The 18,955-nt window shown below is 47.9% G+C and overlaps 5 protein-coding genes across 5 annotated transcripts; 4 read left to right on the top strand and 1 right to left on the bottom strand.

Annotated features, from left to right (window-relative positions):
- Positions 1-1,044: 1,044 nt before the first annotated feature.
- On the bottom strand, positions 1,045-2,220 carry HOO65_010657 (Protein pdh1; the record flags this gene model as incomplete). The annotated part of the gene is made up of 2 exons (XM_071005954.1): positions 1,045-1,756; positions 1,844-2,220. The coding sequence occupies 2 exons, from the start codon at positions 2,218-2,220 to the stop codon at positions 1,045-1,047; spliced, it is 1,089 nt and encodes a 362-aa protein (XP_070862479.1).
- A 5,627-nt stretch (positions 2,221-7,847) lies between these two features.
- Positions 7,848-10,418, top strand: HOO65_010658 (WD repeat protein; the record flags this gene model as incomplete). The annotated part of the gene is made up of 4 exons (XM_071005457.1): positions 7,848-7,894; positions 8,055-8,071; positions 8,298-9,856; positions 9,960-10,418. The coding sequence occupies 4 exons, from the start codon at positions 7,848-7,850 to the stop codon at positions 10,416-10,418; spliced, it is 2,082 nt and encodes a 693-aa protein (XP_070862480.1).
- Positions 10,419-11,491: 1,073 nt separating this feature from the next.
- Positions 11,492-12,675, top strand: HOO65_010659 (uncharacterized protein; the record flags this gene model as incomplete). The annotated part of the gene is made up of 2 exons (XM_071005949.1): positions 11,492-12,284; positions 12,425-12,675. 2 exons carry the CDS (start codon positions 11,492-11,494, stop codon positions 12,673-12,675), a joined length of 1,044 nt encoding a protein of 347 aa, XP_070862481.1.
- An 865-nt stretch (positions 12,676-13,540) lies between these two features.
- On the top strand, positions 13,541-14,986 carry HOO65_010660 (Anthranilate synthase component 1; the record flags this gene model as incomplete). Its single annotated transcript, XM_070999772.1, has 1 exon — positions 13,541-14,986. One exon carries the CDS (start codon positions 13,541-13,543, stop codon positions 14,984-14,986), a length of 1,446 nt encoding a protein of 481 aa, XP_070862482.1.
- A 2,059-nt stretch (positions 14,987-17,045) lies between these two features.
- HOO65_010661 (Transcription initiation factor TFIID subunit TAF12) lies at positions 17,046-18,498 on the top strand (the record flags this gene model as incomplete). Its single annotated transcript, XM_071005812.1, has 3 exons — positions 17,046-18,139; positions 18,247-18,337; positions 18,430-18,498. 3 exons carry the CDS (start codon positions 17,046-17,048, stop codon positions 18,496-18,498), a joined length of 1,254 nt encoding a protein of 417 aa, XP_070862483.1.
- Positions 18,499-18,955: the final 457 nt, after the last annotated feature.

Below are 18,955 nucleotides of genomic sequence, written 5' to 3' on the forward strand. Positions count from 1 at the left end.
TATCTTGTCTCTCTGTCGCGATCTAGACAACAGCACAACACAAACAGCTCAGACCAATACGCACAGACACTTGGTTCTGGCTCTGCGGCTATGTGTTTTCTAAAGGGCGCTCCGAGCTGTTTGTGTCTTGCCCTTCTTGTCTTTGTATTTGCTGTCTTGAAATGACTCTTCGGCATAAAGGAACTTGGACTTTTTTTTTCTCTTTCTTTTTTTTTTCGGTTTTTTATTTTTATTTTTTTTTTCAATCGTCTTATGTTCATTATCCTAATATTTCTTGCCCTCGTGGTAGCGAAGGAAAAGCAATAGGGAGAACATGTAAATATACATGATACGCGCTGCGATCTCTTTTCCTCCTTTTCTATTTTTGAGAGGATTATAATGAACATCGCCTTGAACAAACTGGTACTCTATTCCTTGCTCCAAAACTTCCCTACGCTTTTATTTGCACATCACCGGCTGGAGGATACCTTTTTCGTCTTGATGATCATAGAGACGTTAAATAGCCTTGCTCGAAAGCACAATAACCCTAATGATAACGCCATTTAACCCTCGTGTAACCACTGCTCAGCTTGTCCTGCAAAATGTCGATGGAACACCTGGATGCATCATTCCCTAAGAATGCCTGCTTGGAAAGATAAAACTTCAGTCCATCTCCTCAAGGAAGTTTTATGGAGTGCTCATTAGCTGCTATTGGACATATTGAAAGAGATAAATGGTAAAAACCAAACAGATGTTTTTGCGTCATGGCTTTTGGTAGTTAGCCAGACACGCCATAAAGAAGCACAAAATATATCGGCAAAAATAGGGCAAAGAAGACAAGAGGTTACAAGATTGCATGACAACAATAAATATGGAATCGAACCAGACGTTAAAAAACAAGCAAGAAACTGCAATAAAAACAGAAGGGAACCCACTAAATGGATTTGCACACAAAACGGCTTGTTAGAATAATAAGCGTGGTCGTATGATAACGAAAGAAATGAGAAAAATCGGCTCTACATTAAGAAAAACTCCTATGTCATGTCTACCAGCAAGGAAATGAACTCAGCGTCTACCAGAGTCCTGATCCTCAGGACTGTAGTTAGTACCATCCAGAGGTTCAGCTGGTTTAGAAACCATAGTTGTCTGCGTTGCGTTCGGTTGGGTCAAGACAGTCGGGCCCGTTTGTTCGTGTGGGGGAACCTGAGCTTTAGCTGCGGCCGCAGCTGTAGCAGCTTGAAGACGCTGATCTAGTGCGCGTAGGGCAATGGCACGACGCCTCTCAGCCTCGGCACGAGCGCCTGAGGCACCGCGAGCCATGCTGCTTTGGTTGCGTGAAGATGCGGCTGACACATCAGCGGCCGAGAAGGGTGTGCAGATGCGGAGAGCGACCAGAATGCCGAAGATGACCTCAGACAGAGCGCGCAGGAGTGGCTTGAGTGGACCAGGAAAGAACTCTGCAAATGCAAAGGTCTCAGAGGCATCGCCACGCTGCACCGAAGAGCTGGCCGATTCTAGATCGGGGAAGACGGTCTTGTAGAAGCGCAAATAGGTCCAGCTAACAACAAATCCATGTACAGCGAGGAAAAATGACGCACTGCTAAGGAGCGGCGACATGGCAAGAAGCCAAACGCATACCAAGTATAGGAATGGGAAACGGGGCATGCGCATGGATAGAACGCCACGGAAAATGGTGACGGTGTGAGCGGGGAGGAGCTGGCTGAAGGCGACGAGGAATCCGATTTGCAGGGGAATGGTACCGGAAACAACAGTTAGGCTAGATATAAGAGTCCAAGTCAGCATTATTGTAGAAGTACATGGTCTGGAAGTTGGTTGAGGATATCAATATTGGGCTGCAACTTACGTCCAGCTCTCAACATGTGAAAGAGCAAACATCGCCACTAGCGATAGGAACGTTAGGATATTTGAAGCCAGCGAGATAATGGCGACGAATTTGACAAGCTCTTCTGATGACCAGGCACGTTCAAGGTAGCGGCCGCCATGGTACAGAGTGAAAACACTGATACCGGCAGTAAACACATTGCCCTCGACAAGCGTGGTTGTCAAAAACGTCCACGGGTACGTCAATGACAACGACGGTACGAGGGTTAGATACGGTATCACTACGGTGGTATCAGCCGACCACTGGCGACATCTTATGGCGGCGCTTAGAAGAGACTGCACGCCAAGGCCAATCATGAGTGCCCGGGTTACGGGGGGGAGGTTGAGCCGCGGAGGCATTTTCCAGACGTTTCGTAATATCCGTTTATAGAATAAAAATGCGATAGAGGAGACAGAAGTATCGCCGAGTGAGATTCGAAAATTGAATGCTGCGGGGGTGGTCGGATAGCTTGAAGCAAGATAGGACTCCAGGAAAAAGGAACTTGGCTGGTTTGACTCTAATGGTAGGGGGGCTGGCTTGGAAAGCGGCGGGCAGACTTGATGGGTGACGAACAAGTTAGCGCTGGGGAGCTGGGAGATAAGTTTATCGCAGGTGGAAGGATTCGCTGGCAGTGGTCATTTGGGGTCGTATGGTTCAGAATATGTTTACTACTTACAAAGCTCGAACTTAGCCGAAGTCTTGAGTCGTCAAATCAAAATGGGTTGAAGCTCTCTCCCTCTTCAACTTCAGATTTTGAATTTGGGGGACCCTTGGGTGCCTGGAATCTGAGGCGCAAAAATTTGGGCTCTTTAGGGTTAATAAAATATAGATGGGGCAGAGAAGAGAAGATGACTTCTTGGTGGTTATAGGCTTTATTGGCTATTTATGAGGATAGAAGTAAACATTTAGGTAGACAAGAATAGCTCGGCTCATGATCTCGAAGTGTACAGGCTCTTTACCAGGGAAAAAGAGGGGGAAAAAAAAACCAAAAGATGTATTGCTATGGGATGAATGGGAGGAGAGGGGGGGGAATGTATGACGGTGTATGACTTACCACCTCGAAGCCTACAAGGTCTAACGAACAGAGACAAGCCAAGAAAAGGGCGGGTATGCATCTTGTCTAAGGCTTGCCAGACTACAAATGAAAGAACGGATAAATATGGCTCCCTTGCAGAATAGAAAGCAGTCTGAATTGTGAATCTCTCCAGCTCAGCAACTAACGTATAGAAGCTACTGAATGCTAGTAACTGTACAAGCTCCATGCTCATCTGCTTTTTGTCATTTTCCCCCTTATTTTCGGATAACACGTGTGTCTGCATAACGGAACGGAAACGACAAAGTCGCTGGCTTCCGCGTTGTGTTGCAGCAGCTCTATTACACAACAGTCAATCCAATAAACGTTCCCATGGAAGGGGGGAGGTTAGTTGTATGTTTATAAGCTCAGCCACATACATATTTGTCGAGAAAGAGAGACTATGCTTATTGACTACGTTGTCTGTGAGCTTTCAGGCCTGTGCTAGTTCTTTGCTCAGAACCATGAAACTGACTGGCAGGGCCATTTGTCGGTTCATGCAGTTTTTTTTGCCACTCTCCCCTCTTTCCCTTTTCTCAGTCAAATGCAAAGGCATCTCATAGGATTTAGTGAGCAAAGTTTGTTCATCGAAAAACAATGTAACGGCGTAGTCATTATATCATACATGCTAGGCAGAGAGCCACCGGGTATGTAGATTCGGCGTTATATGCAAGCGTGCGCATATGCAGATAGACGATACAGAGAGCGAGATATTTGAGCTATGTTATAGGCGCATAATAACGTTGATAATTTATAGAGGCGGTGGACTATGATTTGTTGACGAGAAGGGGATGACGTTGGGAGGCGTCGTAAGGGTTAATTTATTACTTGCAGGAAGTTGAGTATATTGGCCTGAAAAGAGACGATGAAGAGGCCAAGTCTAATTGCACAGGAATGCATAGAATAAAACCACGAATTGCATAATGGGTAGCCCATCCATTGTTGACTTTCTACATCTGCTTTCTGGACATCATTCACATTAGCTACAGCACGAATAAGCTGGGATGATCCTTTGAGACTATGGTTTCATAACCCTAGAATAGACGATCTTTAGACTAGGACCCATAACTTCATCAAAAAGCGCGTTGGGACAGAAGAAGAACGAGTTCTTTCTATTTTCTAAAGCGGGAGGTTTTGTGAAGTGAATAATAGCAAGGTATTGTACGTTCTGGGGTACACTGTGATGTGTAGACTAAACACAAAAGCTTTCGTCTTATCGTCACATTCAAGTCTTGGCCCTTTGCCTTCAACTTGAACAGAATAGTGACCTGCCAAACATCATAGTGTCAGAGCCAGCCTTGTCAGCATGCTCCTCGGCTGTGAATAGCATTTGATATTCACTGAGACTCCCTGTTGCATAGCGAAGACTAGAAGGTCAAGAGAAATAATTTGATTGCCACAAGTCATAAATCCTGCAAGCAAAAAGGCGCAAGGAGAGATAACACTCAGTCGATTGAGGAAGCTGAGAAGAGGTTCTCGTTCGCTTTGCTACCTTGTCCCCTGCCTTAGCCTTGTTTGGGTCTCCTTGGCCTAGCCTTGGTCATGGCTTGTCAGATAAAAATGCGCCTTCCACTACCTTGTCCCCCGCTTATTTTACTAAAAGAAATAAAGGCAAGGCCAAGACTGGGAGGTTGACCTTCTCTTCCGCGTGTATAGAGTTCTTTTATGCGAGAGGGAAGGGGGGGGGGGGGGGGGGCGTTGGGCTTCGGCAATGATGGGAGGCGTAGGGGTCAAGCCTGAAAGTCGAGTGAAAGAATGAAGACAAGACAAGGTAAGAGACAAGAGACAAAACAAGACGACCAGAAATAAAGCTGTCCCCACTTGATTATGACTTTCTGTTCAGGCGAGTCTTCGTAAATAGAGATTTAGGAATGCGAAGATGCCCACACAAGTTCGTTGTCTCAGGTTTATAGGGAGACGACAAAGGTTTATGTGTACAAAGAAGAGTCGGAATTTGGCTTGGTACGTGACGGCGTTTAAACAGATCGTAGACCCGACCTTGGGCTTTAGAATCCAAAGAGAAACAGAAAATCTGTTACAAGAACGGGCGGGTACCTGGGCCTTGGCCCTAGACTGGCGTTAGTTGTGTCTTCTGGGCTATGCCTGTGCTTGGTGGATGGGACAGAGAGGAGGAAGATATACCTTGTATCAATCCTAGCTACTTATCATGTTTAAGCAAGGCTAGGGTTTCATTACCAAATGTTTGCATTATTGACTAGTTTCTTGAAAGGCATACCAAGACAAAGAAAGGGAAAGGAAGCAAGACAAGAAGAAGATGGCAAGGAGGAAAGCAGGAGACTTAGCATGTGCCCCACTTTTTATAGAGAAGAAATTCTGGGAAGCCAGGCGTCACGATAGGACTTCGGGGGTTTCCTGGCTTAAAGAGCCAACAAGGATAATTTTTTTAGGGCTTGCAATTACGCCTGCGTTTCTAATAGGGAAAAACTCGGTAAAGAGAGGAGAGTCCAGTTTTCGAAAGAACTATTTGGTGATCCACATTGAATTTGAACTTGGTGGATTTCGAATCCTCCGTGTTTCTTTTTTGGACAGTTGTTTGGTTCTAGACTTGGAGCAAGTACTAGGTACCTGGTAGTTTGGCCTGCACTTGATCATGCTTTGCATATGCTGCTGCTACTGCCGGGAACAAGACGGGACGAAACGCGACGAATGCAGCGACTAGAGAACAGAAAAATCGAAGCAGAGCGAGAAGAAGCAAAAAGGGACTAGTTGGTCAAATAAAACCAGCCAAGCTGTGTGGACTTGTATTTATGTGCATTAAGTGAAGTGTACATCAATGTGGACATGTTGAACCTGGTCAGTGCATGGGCAGCTGTGGATTGGGGAGGTGGCGGCACGTGTGTCTTGGATCTTTCAGACTGTCAGGATAAGGATGGGACTGGGAGACGGATGTAAAGGGAAGGCATAGAGACACAAAAGGCTCAAGTTGTGCGGTTCAGGTAACAAGAACAGGCTTGGATATTAGTTGGAGGCTGCGAAACTTGACGTTTCGTATCGTTAAAGATCCTGGCCGATCTTTGCAGTGCCTGAAAACCACCAGAACGGACTCGGAACTTGGGAAAGGCCCGGGAATCGGGAAGAAAGTAAAGGAAAAAAAAATAAAAGATGGGTTGTTTGAATGTTAGGACGAGAGATGGTAAACTTTTGGCAGTAGCAGTGGTTTATAGACTGCGTGTTGGGTGTACCTGGTACAATACAATGTACCTGTGCCGTGGAATGGTGAGGTAGGGTAGGCAGGAAGATAGTAAGATGTACCTTCTTGCTCCCTCCCTCCTGATTGTTTTCTCTTGAAAGAGGGCTAAAGCCAAGGCTAAGGTTAAGGCTAAGGTTTAAGGGCTAGAGCGGAAAAAACAAGAGAGGACAGGACAGAAGAAGGAAAGGCCTATAGAGCGGCAGGTTTATGAAACGGGAAGAAGCCAGCAATAGAAAGAGCAGCAGAAAGAGAAAGAGGGAAATAAGAAAAGAGATCTGTGTGTGCCTTCCCAATGAGACCCCGTCGTCCAACGGTTCCTGCCTGTCTTGTTGTCTTGTTTCTTTCTCTTCCTTGCTCTTCCTTGCCCTAGCTTGTCTCTTCTGTTCTCTCCTGCCATTTCTGTCCTTTTTCTTTTTTTTCTGGTCTTGCTTGCATAGTTGCAGTTAGCTGCTTTTTGTCTTTTGGTTCCTTCCTCAAGCCGTGAGCGAGTTCCAGCTTCTCTCTTCTCTTTTCTCTCTTTTTGTGGTAGTCCCCCGTTTTTTCCTCTTTTTTTATTTTTTATTTTTCATTTTATTTATTCTTTTATTTTTTCTGTCTTTAATTCTTTTTTTTTCTTCCCCCTCAAATCACCAGAGTTTCTTTCTATCTTTTTTGTCCTTCTCTCTTCTTTTTATTATCGTTTTTTGATGCTCTTTTCTTCTATTTAGCGATAAACTCGCATCGCTTTTTCTTCTGTCTTCTCGTGCTTCTCCCATTTTGCCCTTGAAATCTGCGATGGGCCTGAAGTCCTTGAACATCTACATCTACGCCTGAATTTTTGCACTTGAAGCACCCAAAAAATCACAGCACCAGAGTTTCTTTTCTTCTTCTTTTTTCCTCTTCTTTCCTTTCCTTTTTGCGGTCTTTTATCTCGTCTTGAATTTCATTTCAACGGAAAAAATCCCCTTTTATTCTTTTTTATGCTTTTTTATTTTCTTGAATGAAAAACTCACCGACGAAAAATTACGCGTTTCAACCTCCAGCTTCTTCTCGTCGTCTCGTTTTTGCATAAAGCTTTCCTCTCTCACACACTGTCGCTTTGGCTCACAAACACTTGTTTATTACCATCACGTTGCTGCCAGCTTGTTGCCATTTTGTCTGGAATACTAAACCTCCGCTGCCATCCGTCACTGTGCCGCCGCCCATCTATCCGTACGGTCACCGCCACCATCGTCCTGATTCCTGCCTTGATGTCCTCGTCAGTATCTATTGTTTGCCTGCTTGTGTCTCTTTCTACCGGTTGCTGCTGCCATATCGCCAATTAGTCACAGCATCACAGTCTGGATCCGCTTCTCTCCCGCTCTCGCATTAACCCGATCTCACAAAAAGCAAGCGCGTGCTTTAACAACTATCGTCGTTACATCCATCATAATCATCGTCACTACTACCACACTGCACTAAACCCGTCCATCAGCCAGCCAGCCAGCCAACAGTTACTCGCCTCATTTTCCTTGCATTGCTGCTGCTTTTCTTTCCTTCCGATTGCACCCAATTCATTGACTACCCTTGACTGCCCCTCTACTATTTTCTGCTACTGCTATCCTCATCCTCTGTTTAGTCTTGTGCACTTGCCAATCTGCCTCTTAGCTATCCCATCCGCTCCTTTTCTTTTCCTCTCTGACCTCTGTTTGCCGGCGCTTCACGGCGCGTACTCGCTACCCACCATGAAGGAATATCTTGATTCCGATCGCTTGAATTTTCTAGTATGGAGGTACGTCTTTCCTCTATTCTCTTCTCTTAGCTCCATCTTCCCTTTTCTCTCCTTCCTCTGCCTCTGCATGACCGCAAATTCCGACCGTTCATCTCTGTTCCGGCCTATATTGCACATGTGTATTCGGTATAAATCAATACTAACTGGTCTGATGTTTTAGGTATCTCCTCGAAAGTAGTATGTCTGCTCTTATTTGTTCCCTCTTCCGCTCTGTCTTGATCTTAACTCCTGATTTCCTTTGTCTGCTCACTGTCATCACACTCGTATTACTTTTATCTATGCCATGTCCATAGGCTGCTACTTCATCTCACCAAAAACACAGTTCGCTTTCGCCTCTCTGTTTCTTGCCCGTCACCGACAATCTCACTCTACCCGCTTATGTACTAACGCGCTGCCCTTCTAGACTACCGCGAAGCTGCCACAAAACTTCAAAAAGAATGGGGTATTAAAGAACCTCACCGACACTTCGACTTTGCCCAACATGTACGCAGCCATTCACTTGTTTATGTTGTGAATAAGGGCCTCTCCTATGCCAGTCTTGAACGGGAAAGCCATCGGAATGTGGTATGCAACCATCTCACCACCCAAACCACCCGCAACCTGCATGCCCACCATGCGTCTCTACCGTCACTACCGCACACACCACAGTTGTGCAAAACAGCCATAGAGACTACCAAACCTTCTGCTGTCACTGCTACTGTCAATCATCCAGCGTCTTCTGACCCCCCAGCATCAGTTTTACTAACTTGCTCCCCTCAGTCGGATGTTGTCCCCGACTCCCAAACAGAATTCGGCTTCTTCGGTCCTGTGACACTGCCTCCCCCAAAGACCTACGCCCGGCCGTCTTCAAGGATACAACACCAAAAAGACAACCAGGAAGAAGATGGCGAGGCTGATGCCGACGGCGAGGCTGACGATGAAGTTGTCACTAAACAAGAGGACCCTGAAGATGTCTCCATGGAAGATTCTACAGTTATTATAACTGAAGATGCTACTGCTCGCAAGCGACCACTATCTACACACCTGCCTAATGGAACCGCAAAAAAGCCCAAGTTAGCCGAAAATGGGGATGACACCACAATTCCAATGTCAATGGATATTGACAGTGGCGAAGCCCCTGGATCTAACCACGCCTATCCATCTCCACTCGAGGGCGATGAGACTTCTGCCACTCAGCCCCACACCGACGGCCCTGAGCAAGGGACTCAGGAAAAGACCAAGGATCTGACAACTGACACGATATATCTGGATCTTGCCATTGAGAAGCCCCGCGTAGGTCCTGCTCTACCAGCAGAGCGCTCACCTACCACTCCTTCACCTGTGCTATTACTGTGTGAATGGAGCCCAACGAATCCAAATATTTTGGCGGCCGCAGGAACCGACTCTATGTCTCGTCTGTATACTATTAATCACACTACCGACAGAGATGACAACCAGCCCTTCTGTAAACTGCTGGAAGAAGACGCCCCTAGGGATACGCAAGTCACAGCTCTCTCATGGAGTCGTGCTGAGGGCAACATTCTAGCAATAGCCACCGAACAAGGCGGCAAAGCGCGGATAAATATATGGGCAGGCGATGGCACGCATATCCACTTAATAGATGTTGCGGAAGGTCCTGTCATTAAGCTTGCGTGGAACCGTACAGGGACGGCTCTTTTGGCTATTTCCCCATCAACAGATAACGGCACGCTTCTGTCGATATACAAGGTTCCGACGCTGGCTTCTTTAACACACACGATATCTAACCACGATTTTACATCCGTGGCATTAGATGTGACGTGGACCAATGAATCAACGTTTCTAGTTTGTGGCGGCCAACTCTTACAAACATTTAGCTGCTCAGGGCCATCGATAGAGCCTGTGCGCACGTTTGAAACAGATTCTACGGATGCACTGGTCCACGTCGCGTATGATGACCGTGCTCTAATAGCAGCAGCCAGCTCTGACACTGGGACTATTACTGTAAGTCTTGCTTTATATTCTGCCCCCTATCCTTCAAACATTCATCATGTCTTTGGCTGCCTTTGTCTAGGAATATCGCCATGCTAACCTTCCCTCACCGTAGCTCATTGACGGCAACGGAAGCAAACGCAAAATCTCAGCGCACACGCACCCAATAACGGCTCTTAAATGGCAGCCAGAAGCTCTTGCTGGTGCAGAGAACCGACTGCTTGCCTCAGCGGGCGAGGACGGCGCCGTTCTTGTCTGGGACCCCAAGTGTCTGGAAACTAAGCCCAAAAAGTTTCTAACGATGAGCGGTGGGCCGATTGTGGCCCTGGCATTTAGTCCCGACGGTGCCTATCTTGCCGGGGCCACAGCACTTCACGTGTATATTTGGAAGGTGGGCGATACAGCCTCCATTCCGTATGCTAAGTGGAAGCGTACACCACATCCTGGGTGGAATGGACCGACACCGTCGGGCGAAAACGAAGACACATTTGAACACTGCTTGGCGTGGGACTCGACGGGTCAAAAAGTCGCGTACGGCGTCAACAGCCGGCTAGCTGTGATTAGCTTCCGGTAGTGGCTCATAAAGGCAAGGCCAGGGTCAATCAATGCCCAAGACATTTCTTTCCCACTGCTCCTTTTCCCTGTTGGGAGTCGGAGCCTGGAGTGTATAAATCATGCTGCATATCAGAACTTCTTTTTCTTGCTCGTTTTCGGCCTCCATTTTTTTTTCTTGTCCTTGTTCGCATGCACCATTTTTCTCTGTCTGTTCATATGGGAGGACTACGTCATGGTGTTTTCATTTTTCATTCGGGTTCGCTTCTTGGGGATGTATATGCCGGACACGCAAACATGCACGCAGACACAGGCCACATAACGGATGAACATATAGCGCGGGCCTTTTTGCAAGCTGCTGGGCCACTTGAAAGCCTGGCCATGCGTGCCTGGGCATGCCTGTGTAAAATTGTCTTTGCATCCCCTTTCCCTTCTTTTCTTTTCTTTTCTTTTGTCTTCATGGTACCCGTTCTTATTTTACATTGGCCTTTTAGGGATAACCTGGGTGTTTTCTGTCGTGTTTTTTTCTTATTCTTGGGGTCCTTCTAAAGGGGAGGAGAGGCCAGGAATTAGTGTCTATGGGAAACGGAGGAGTACTACTACGTATTTTTTAAATTCTTGCACATTTGTTTTATGTCTATCTCTTTTAAATTTCTTTCATTCAATTCAAAATTCATGCCTGGGGTTGTTTTCTTAGATACACCGAGCTAATTAGGAATAAGAAATAGCGCGAGACGGGTGTAGTGTATCATGGGCGAGTCACGTGATATAACAAGGCTTCAATACAAGTTGATGATGTTCTGCTTTTGCTTAGCTTTCTGTGTAGCTGCAAGCGGACGAGGCAAATGAAGAAGCGTCCAAGAGTTACCAGTCCGATAATTGATCGCTTTAGAAAGTATAAGAGACACAGTAAGCAAAAGAAAAAAAAAACCAAAAAAAAGGATAAAAAAAAGTTAATAGCTAGATAAAAAGAAGACATCTCTCCTTCTTCCTTTTCCCAGGTTTCTCTGTTCTCCGTCTCTACACAAACTCAGTCTTTTTGTCTCCAACATTTTACCCCGCATTAGATATCAGGAACTAAGACGAAGGCCCCTCATGGAGATGCACAAGGGCCGTCTATTGTCAGCGAGTGTGGCGGTAGCGGCAAAGATGGCGAGGAAAGAGATGCTGCAGCGGATTAGCACGACTGGCGTGCTGCTCCCTGTACAGCTAGGTGCTGGGACCACTGGGGCTTCTAGAGCTAGCAGTATTAGCACTAGACTGATGCAGAGACAGTGGAAGCAGAGTGCATGGTTCTCATGTATGACGGGGGCATTTGCCCATAGCCGCAGGAATGACAGCAGCAACGACAGGGACAGTGCCAGGAATAAGAAGCACGCCACCACCACCATCAACACTACTGCACGCAGCAACGACAACGAAGACACCAATAGCAGCACCAAACCCAAAAGCAACAACGGAAACGATCAAAACGATAGCCTTTCCCCTGCCAAATCTAATACTGCCGAATCCCTCAACCTCGGCTTCATACCGCTCCAGGATCAAGCAGATAATAACCCACGCGACCTCCATCATAAGGCCGTTCACGATAACCTAAGCCATAACACTGAGCAGCAAATATCGTGGGAAGCTATGTCTTCTGACCAGTCCTACCTAGATTTCCTAAACAAGGCTAACGCGCCCATGGACTCTGCTTCAGCAGGCTCCCAGCCGCAACAGGCCTCAGCTGGCTACAATAGTGGCTTGCTACTAGTTACGCCCGGCGAGGATGTCCCTCCGGCCTTGGCTCGGGTTGGTGGCCTGGCGTATACATCGGATGCGGATGAACCGTTTGTGCCCGTGGTCTTGAAGTGGGACGAGACGGGTAATAAGGGACTTCCGGACGAGGGTAAGTTCCGATATTATCTATGTCCCTGTTTCTTACATTTACCACTTGTTGCTTGATACTCCCCCACTACCCGCTACAGAATCGTCGCATGCAAAAAGCCCCGCGCTTATAACTCTAACTAACTCTCGCCTCCATCAAAGACGAATTCATCGCCCTTGTCCACGCTCCGCCAGCCTCCCCCGTCTCCATCCTCGACCCTAGCGAATGGGACGGCCAGGGCCATTACCAGACCGTGCTAGATGCCGTGCGCGAAGCTAGCGAGGGTGCTGATGTGCGCGTTTATCGCCTGGAGACAAGTAGTACGCGTGTCGAGTACTTTATCGTTAGCTGTGAAGGCGAGGGCAAGAATGCGCGTCTGGTGGGCCTCAAGGCACTGGCAATCGAGTCATGAAGGAGGATAGTTGCAGCAGTAGTAGAATAGCTTAACATCATACAACTTTGAGTTAGCTTGATTGCGACTTTCGCCTTATTCCGCACACTACAGGCTGTTGTGATACCACATTGTATTGCTATGTTCATACACAGCTAAGCCTTGAATGAAATAGCACCTTGGTTCTGGCCACGATTTTCAGCCTTGCCATAATGACGTGGGGCAAGATGGAAGGAACATAATCCCAGTTATAGATTTTGGCAAACTAGCAAGAAAATAAAGTAAAAATAAAAAATCTTTTTATTTTTTGAGTCACAAAACCAAGAAAAAGAAACACCAAAAACCAAATCGTCATTCCCTAATTCAGAGTCCTTTCACTAAAAATCACGTCCACATACTGTTGCTGCTACAAAGGCACAACGAAACTTACTCGCTTCCTGTAGCTAGCCCTGCCCCTCATCAACAGACAAAAACGGAGCTTTAGCCTTGTCACAAGCCACTGGCAGATGCCCCTCCTTATAGCGCAAGAAGCTTGAACAGAAAATTAGTCTTGTAACTTGTCTACGATCATAGCCGCGACCGCAATTGCTATCTTAGGCCCAGCCTTATACACATAACGTAAAACTAGGCACAGAATAACGCTATAGCCATGGCCAGACCAGTTAGTAGTCTTTATCCCCTTTTCCTCTTACCTTGCACCCCCCCCTCCCCTCCCCTCTCTACGCATCTCCGTTTCTCTCCTCTCCTAGGTACTAACGTCATGACCCCCATCACCTAGAGATCTGTTGTGCCGTCCCTCGACACGGTGCGCGACATCGTGTGCAACCCTCCGGCCTCTGGCCCCCGACCCAATCTCATCCCACTATGCCGCCAGTTTCCATCCGATATGCTAACGCCTTCGGCGGCCTACCTAAAAATATCCAAACATGCCGGCAAGGGCTCCTACTCGTTCCTGTTTGAGAGCGCTGCCACCGAGCAGGTCGGTCGCTATAGTTTTGTCGGTGCTGGTCCTCGGAAGACCATCACTACTGGCCCTGGCTGGGGTGAGGCTACTGACCCTCTCCCGGCTCTAGAGGCCGAGCTAAACCAGTATGTTGTGGCTACGGTGCCGGGCCTGACATTGCCTCCCATGGCCGGCGGTGCTGTGGGCTATGTCGGCTACGACTGCGTGCGTTACTTCGAGCCCAAGACCGCTCGCCCCATGGAGGATGTCCTCAAGATCCCGGAATCCATGTTCATGTTGTTCGACACCATCGTTGCCTTTGACCGCTTCTACGATGTTGTCAAGGTCATCACTTACCTGCGCGTTGATACAACCAAGCCCCCCGCCAGCGAGCTCGATGCTGACTACGCCAAAGCCACAGCAATGCTTGAGGAGCTTGTCGCTGTGCTCAACTCCGCTGATACGCCCATGCCTGAGCAGCAGCCCATTGAATTAGGGGCCGAGTACACATCCAACATTGGCCGCAAGGGCTACGAGAATCATGTGACAGAGATGAAGAAGCACATCCGTGCCGGCGACATCATCCAGGCTGTGCCATCACAGCGTTTTGCGCGCCCTACCAAGCTGCACCCCTTCAACATCTACCGCCACTTACGTACCGTAAACCCATCGCCGTATCTATTTTACATCGACTGCGACTCCTTCCACATTGTTGGCGCATCGCCCGAACTGCTGGTTAAGAGTGAGGCTGGCCGCATCATCACCCACCCTATTGCCGGCACCGTTAAGCGCGGTGCAACGCCTGCCGAGGATGAGGCTCTTGCCACGACGCTGCGCAACAGTCTCAAGGATCGCGCAGAGCATGTCATGCTGGTCGACTTAGCACGAAATGATATCAACCGTGTGGCCGATCCATTCACGGTACGTGTCGACCACCTGATGGTTGTGCAAAAGTTCAGCCATGTGCAGCACTTGGTCTCGCAGGTGTCAGGAGTACTTCGGCCCGACCAAACGCGCTTCGATGCCTTCCGTTCTATCTTCCCCGCTGGCACGGTGTCTGGAGCGCCCAAAGTGCGCGCCATGGAGTTAATTGCTGAGCTAGAGAAGGAGAAACGCGGCATCTATGCCGGCGCTGTCGGATACTTTGGTTATGGCGGTGTCTCGGCCAAGGGCGAGCCCATTGAGGGAGCCATGGACACGTGCATTGCCCTGCGTACAATGCTGGTCAAGGACGAGATAGCGTATCTACAGGCTGGGGGTGGCATTGTCTTTGACTCGGACGAGTATGAGGAATGGATGGAAACGATCAACAAGCTAGCAGCTAACACGCAATGCGTGACAACTGCAGAGGAGATTTACTACGACCAGCAGAATGTTGCCAACTCATAGGACGAGGGATGGACCTAGTTAGGGATGTGATTTAGGGGGAAGAAGAAATACAAATAAAACTTATGGGAGAAAGAACAAGCCAATTTGTAGGCGTATTGGAGCAAAGCAGTGTTGAGAAAAGCTGCACTTCCAAGCATACATTTTGAGCGAGTCATGACCCATTGCCATTAGGAGGGCCAGTTTCTTCGCTTGACTTGCTACCATTCATACCATACACATCTATGTCTATGTATGTCATATGCAAATTGCTTGCACATGCATGCCCATCCATTTATCCACATCCCCCTTTCTTTTTCTTTTCTCACACCGCACGCCATTGTTGTTAGACTAGATCTGCCTCTTACATGCACAAAGCGACGTCCTAGACATCGCCATGTTCAGCTCTCGCCTCGGCCTTTACGTCTGGCTTTAGGCGGACTAGCTAGCAAGGCCAACGAAGCAAAATGGGGGCAAGCGAAAAGATGAAGAAGCGAGCAGAAGTGCAAAGGAAGGAAGCAAAATAGACGAAAGCTGAACCCAAATACAAACGCAGAGGGACAGAACCCGAGATACGAAAGATGAAATGCAAGCGACCCTGGCTCGACTTTTCCTTCTTCCTTTCTTATGTCCTTTGTATTATTATTGCATATTGCATAGATACTTAGCGCCCTACCCCTCCCTGCTTCTTCTGCATTTGGCTACATCCATTTGGGCCAACGACGAGCGAAGCAATACAGCAACTTTGGCCCAACGTACAACCACATTTGGCAAAACAAGCGTCGTACAAATAAAGCCAGGCAAAGCTGGACTTTCGAGTGCAGGAAACAAGCGTAGACGTGCATAACATGATAAGCAGGGTGAAGGCTACTGTGGGGGGCGGGCGAGAGAAGCGCCAGGCAAAATGACTGCAGAAGTGTGTTGATTCAAATGAGTGCAAAGCTTAAGTTTGTGGCAGACGCTGTGTGGATTGCAAAGAGGGAAAAAAAGAAAATAATAAAGAAGTACGAGACTCGATATGTGGTGAAAGTACGGACGGTACCCTACGAAGGCAACGAAGGAGCGAGAAAACAAGGAAGGAGCAGGGCAAGGTTCGTCTATTCTTTTTTGCAACTGCAACTACGCAGGACAAAACAAAGCAAGATACTACTGCTACTACCTTCCTCGTCTTTCCCGCTCGCATAGCAAGTGTTGCATTTCCTCCTCTTCCTTCCCTTATCCTTCCTTCTTCCACTCTCCATTGTTCTTCCTTCCTCCTTGCTTATGTCCCGTCTTCCTTTCCCCCTTCTCTTTTCCTTCTGACCTTCCTTTCTATCTCTTTCAAGCAACTGCCTTCTCTCCCTCCTTCTGATTATTTTTGCTCTTTGTCTTTCAGGGCAAAATTGCTGTTTTCCCAAGCCCCTCCTCCTCCTCCTCTCCATCTCTCTGCCCGTCCCTCTCCCTTCCTCGTTCGGCCCACTGACTGTTTGCTCGTCCGGCCCACTCACTTGTTTGCTCGTCTTCAGCTCGAGCGCTAAAGAAGCTCTTCTATTTAGCTTTCTTTTTTCCAGTTTAGGCTCTTGCCTTAGGATCATTTTCTGACATCATTTGCACCCAAGCTTCTCTTTTCTTTTTCCTTCTTTATATTTGTCTGTCTCCCTTAGCTCTCTGTCACTTGCTCTCTCCCTTCTCACATTCATTTTTCTCTTCTCTTCCCTTTTCTTTCTTACGACATCTTTTTCCAGCCATCCTTTTAAGCTAACCTTGTTCATCGCCCTTTCGCCATCTTCTTTACCCAGCCCTGCCTCAACAAGAAAAAAAAAGAAAAAAAAAAAAAGAGGCGAGGCCATTCGTTTCAACACAACAAAAGCCTCTTCATCTTCACCCCACTCTCCAACACTGTCCAACGTTGGTCTTGAAGTCTCATCTTATCTTTGGAAGAAGGCCGACAACCCGCATAGCTTAACCCGGTTTCTCGCTTGCCGCTTGTCCTATAGTGCCGTATCATCCACGACGATCAGTCTACTCAACTCCAGCCTTATCCAGCACTCTATTCTCAGGCTAGCCCAGCTCTTTTTGTTCCAGACAAGGCCCCCCACCCACCATGAACAACCACGGCTACTACGCTTTTAGTAGTGCCAATGCCAATGTCAGCGGCAACGCCAGTGCCAACTACAACAACAACAACAACAACAACAACAACATAACCCAACCCACATCCAGCTCGGCTCTGAACCGCATCCTGCATCCATACCCGCAGCCGCCAGTACCACAATATAGCGGTCCGGTTTTCAACGACGAGCCCGAAGAGGTGCCCCCTAACCCTTTTACCCACACGCAATATCTGTACCCCGCTCCTCTATCTTTTACGTTCGGTGGAGAGCAGTTTGAAGATGAAGAGTTTGAAGATGAAGAGTTTGACATGATCGACCCTAGAGACTCGCCAACATTTAACACTTGCATCCCGCTCATAGAGGTTAACCAGCACCAGTCTCACTCGGTAGATGGCCAGTTTCAGCAACACCACCAATATGAACACTACCAACATCAGCACCAGTATCAGTATCAGCAACAGCAACAGCAACAGCACCAGCAACAGCAACAGCACCAGCAACAGCACCAGCAACAGCACCAGTACCAGCACCAGTACCAGCACCCGCAACAACACCAGTACCAGCACCAGCAACAGCACCAGCAACAGCACCAGCAACAGCACCAGTACCAGCACCAGCAACAGCACCAGCAACAACACCAGCAACAACACCAGTACCAGCACCAGCAACAGCAACAGCACCAGCAACAGCACCAGCAACAGCACCAGCAACAGCACCAGTACCAGCACCAGTACCAGCACCCGCAACAGCACCAGCAACAACACCAGTACCAGCACCAGCAACAGCAACAGCAACAGCACCAGCAAGGCCACATTGCCCCCATCAGTAATAATCGCAAACGCCCCCGTTCTATCGATGATGATGTCGGCAGCTCATCAGCAGCAGCACAATCATCTTCAGCATTCGTAATGCCGGTAGACACTTCACCAAGAATGCCCTTGAGGGCGCCCGTTTCAGCGTTTTCAGCCTATCTCAGTCCGCATGTTGCTGATGAGGACGACCACACGTACCAGACCCGGAACGGCGAGATCGCATCAGAGGACGAACCGCATCGTCGAAGGCCAGAAAGACGCAAGACAGGAGAGTGAGTTTTTCCTCCCCCCCCCCCCCTTTCCTTTCCTTTTTTCTTGCTTTGTTCTTTGCTAGCTAACAAGACAACTCCTGTGTTCGCCGTATGACCCGGCTTTTTAGATGGCAAAAGATGGCGTATCATCGCGAACGTGCCGCCAAGATTCTACAGGACCCCGAGCTTCTCTTCATGTACTCTGAAAGTCGCCAGGAGGTAAGTTGCCCCCTTTGTATCTTTGCTGCTGCAAATCCCAACAAACAACATTATGCTAACACAAGTATCTGCCTCCTTTCTTGTCTCTCTAGAGCCTTGCAGGCACACGTCTGCACTACATGCGTCTGGCTGCAGGCTTTTCCGTTGATGCCAACCTGTAAACAACATACACCCAACGCGTCGTCCTCTTCATGCCCACTTTCGTTGGTTTCATCCCAGATAGGACAAAGGCAAAGGTCTCTTCTTCACACCTTGTTCACACGCGCTTTGTTTCTTGTTGCGTTCTACCACACCCCTCTCACCTGATCCTAGCCTTGTTTCTAGTTGTTGTACATTCTTTGCGTCTTGTATTGGTCATTAATTCACCCAACCAACATATATGTATATAGTGTTCTTGTACAGCTTTTCAGCGTTCACTTATTGTGGTACGAAAAATAAAATGTTCTGTGGTCTTGAATTGTACTAGATCTGTAGTATATGCACGAGCACCAAAATATTGTATCATCCAACGCCAAGCAGCCCAATAAACGCAAATATAGCAATGGCAAAGCAAATGTGAAGAGATTTGATGGTGGGAACGACCGGCTGACTCTACCCGTGATGAGCAGCAAGAATGCG

This window comes from Ceratocystis lukuohia (genome assembly GCF_044167205.1).
Source record: "Ceratocystis lukuohia strain C4212 chromosome Unknown Supercontig1_pilon, whole genome shotgun sequence".
NCBI classification, from domain to species: Eukaryota; Fungi; Ascomycota; class Sordariomycetes; order Microascales; family Ceratocystidaceae; genus Ceratocystis; species Ceratocystis lukuohia.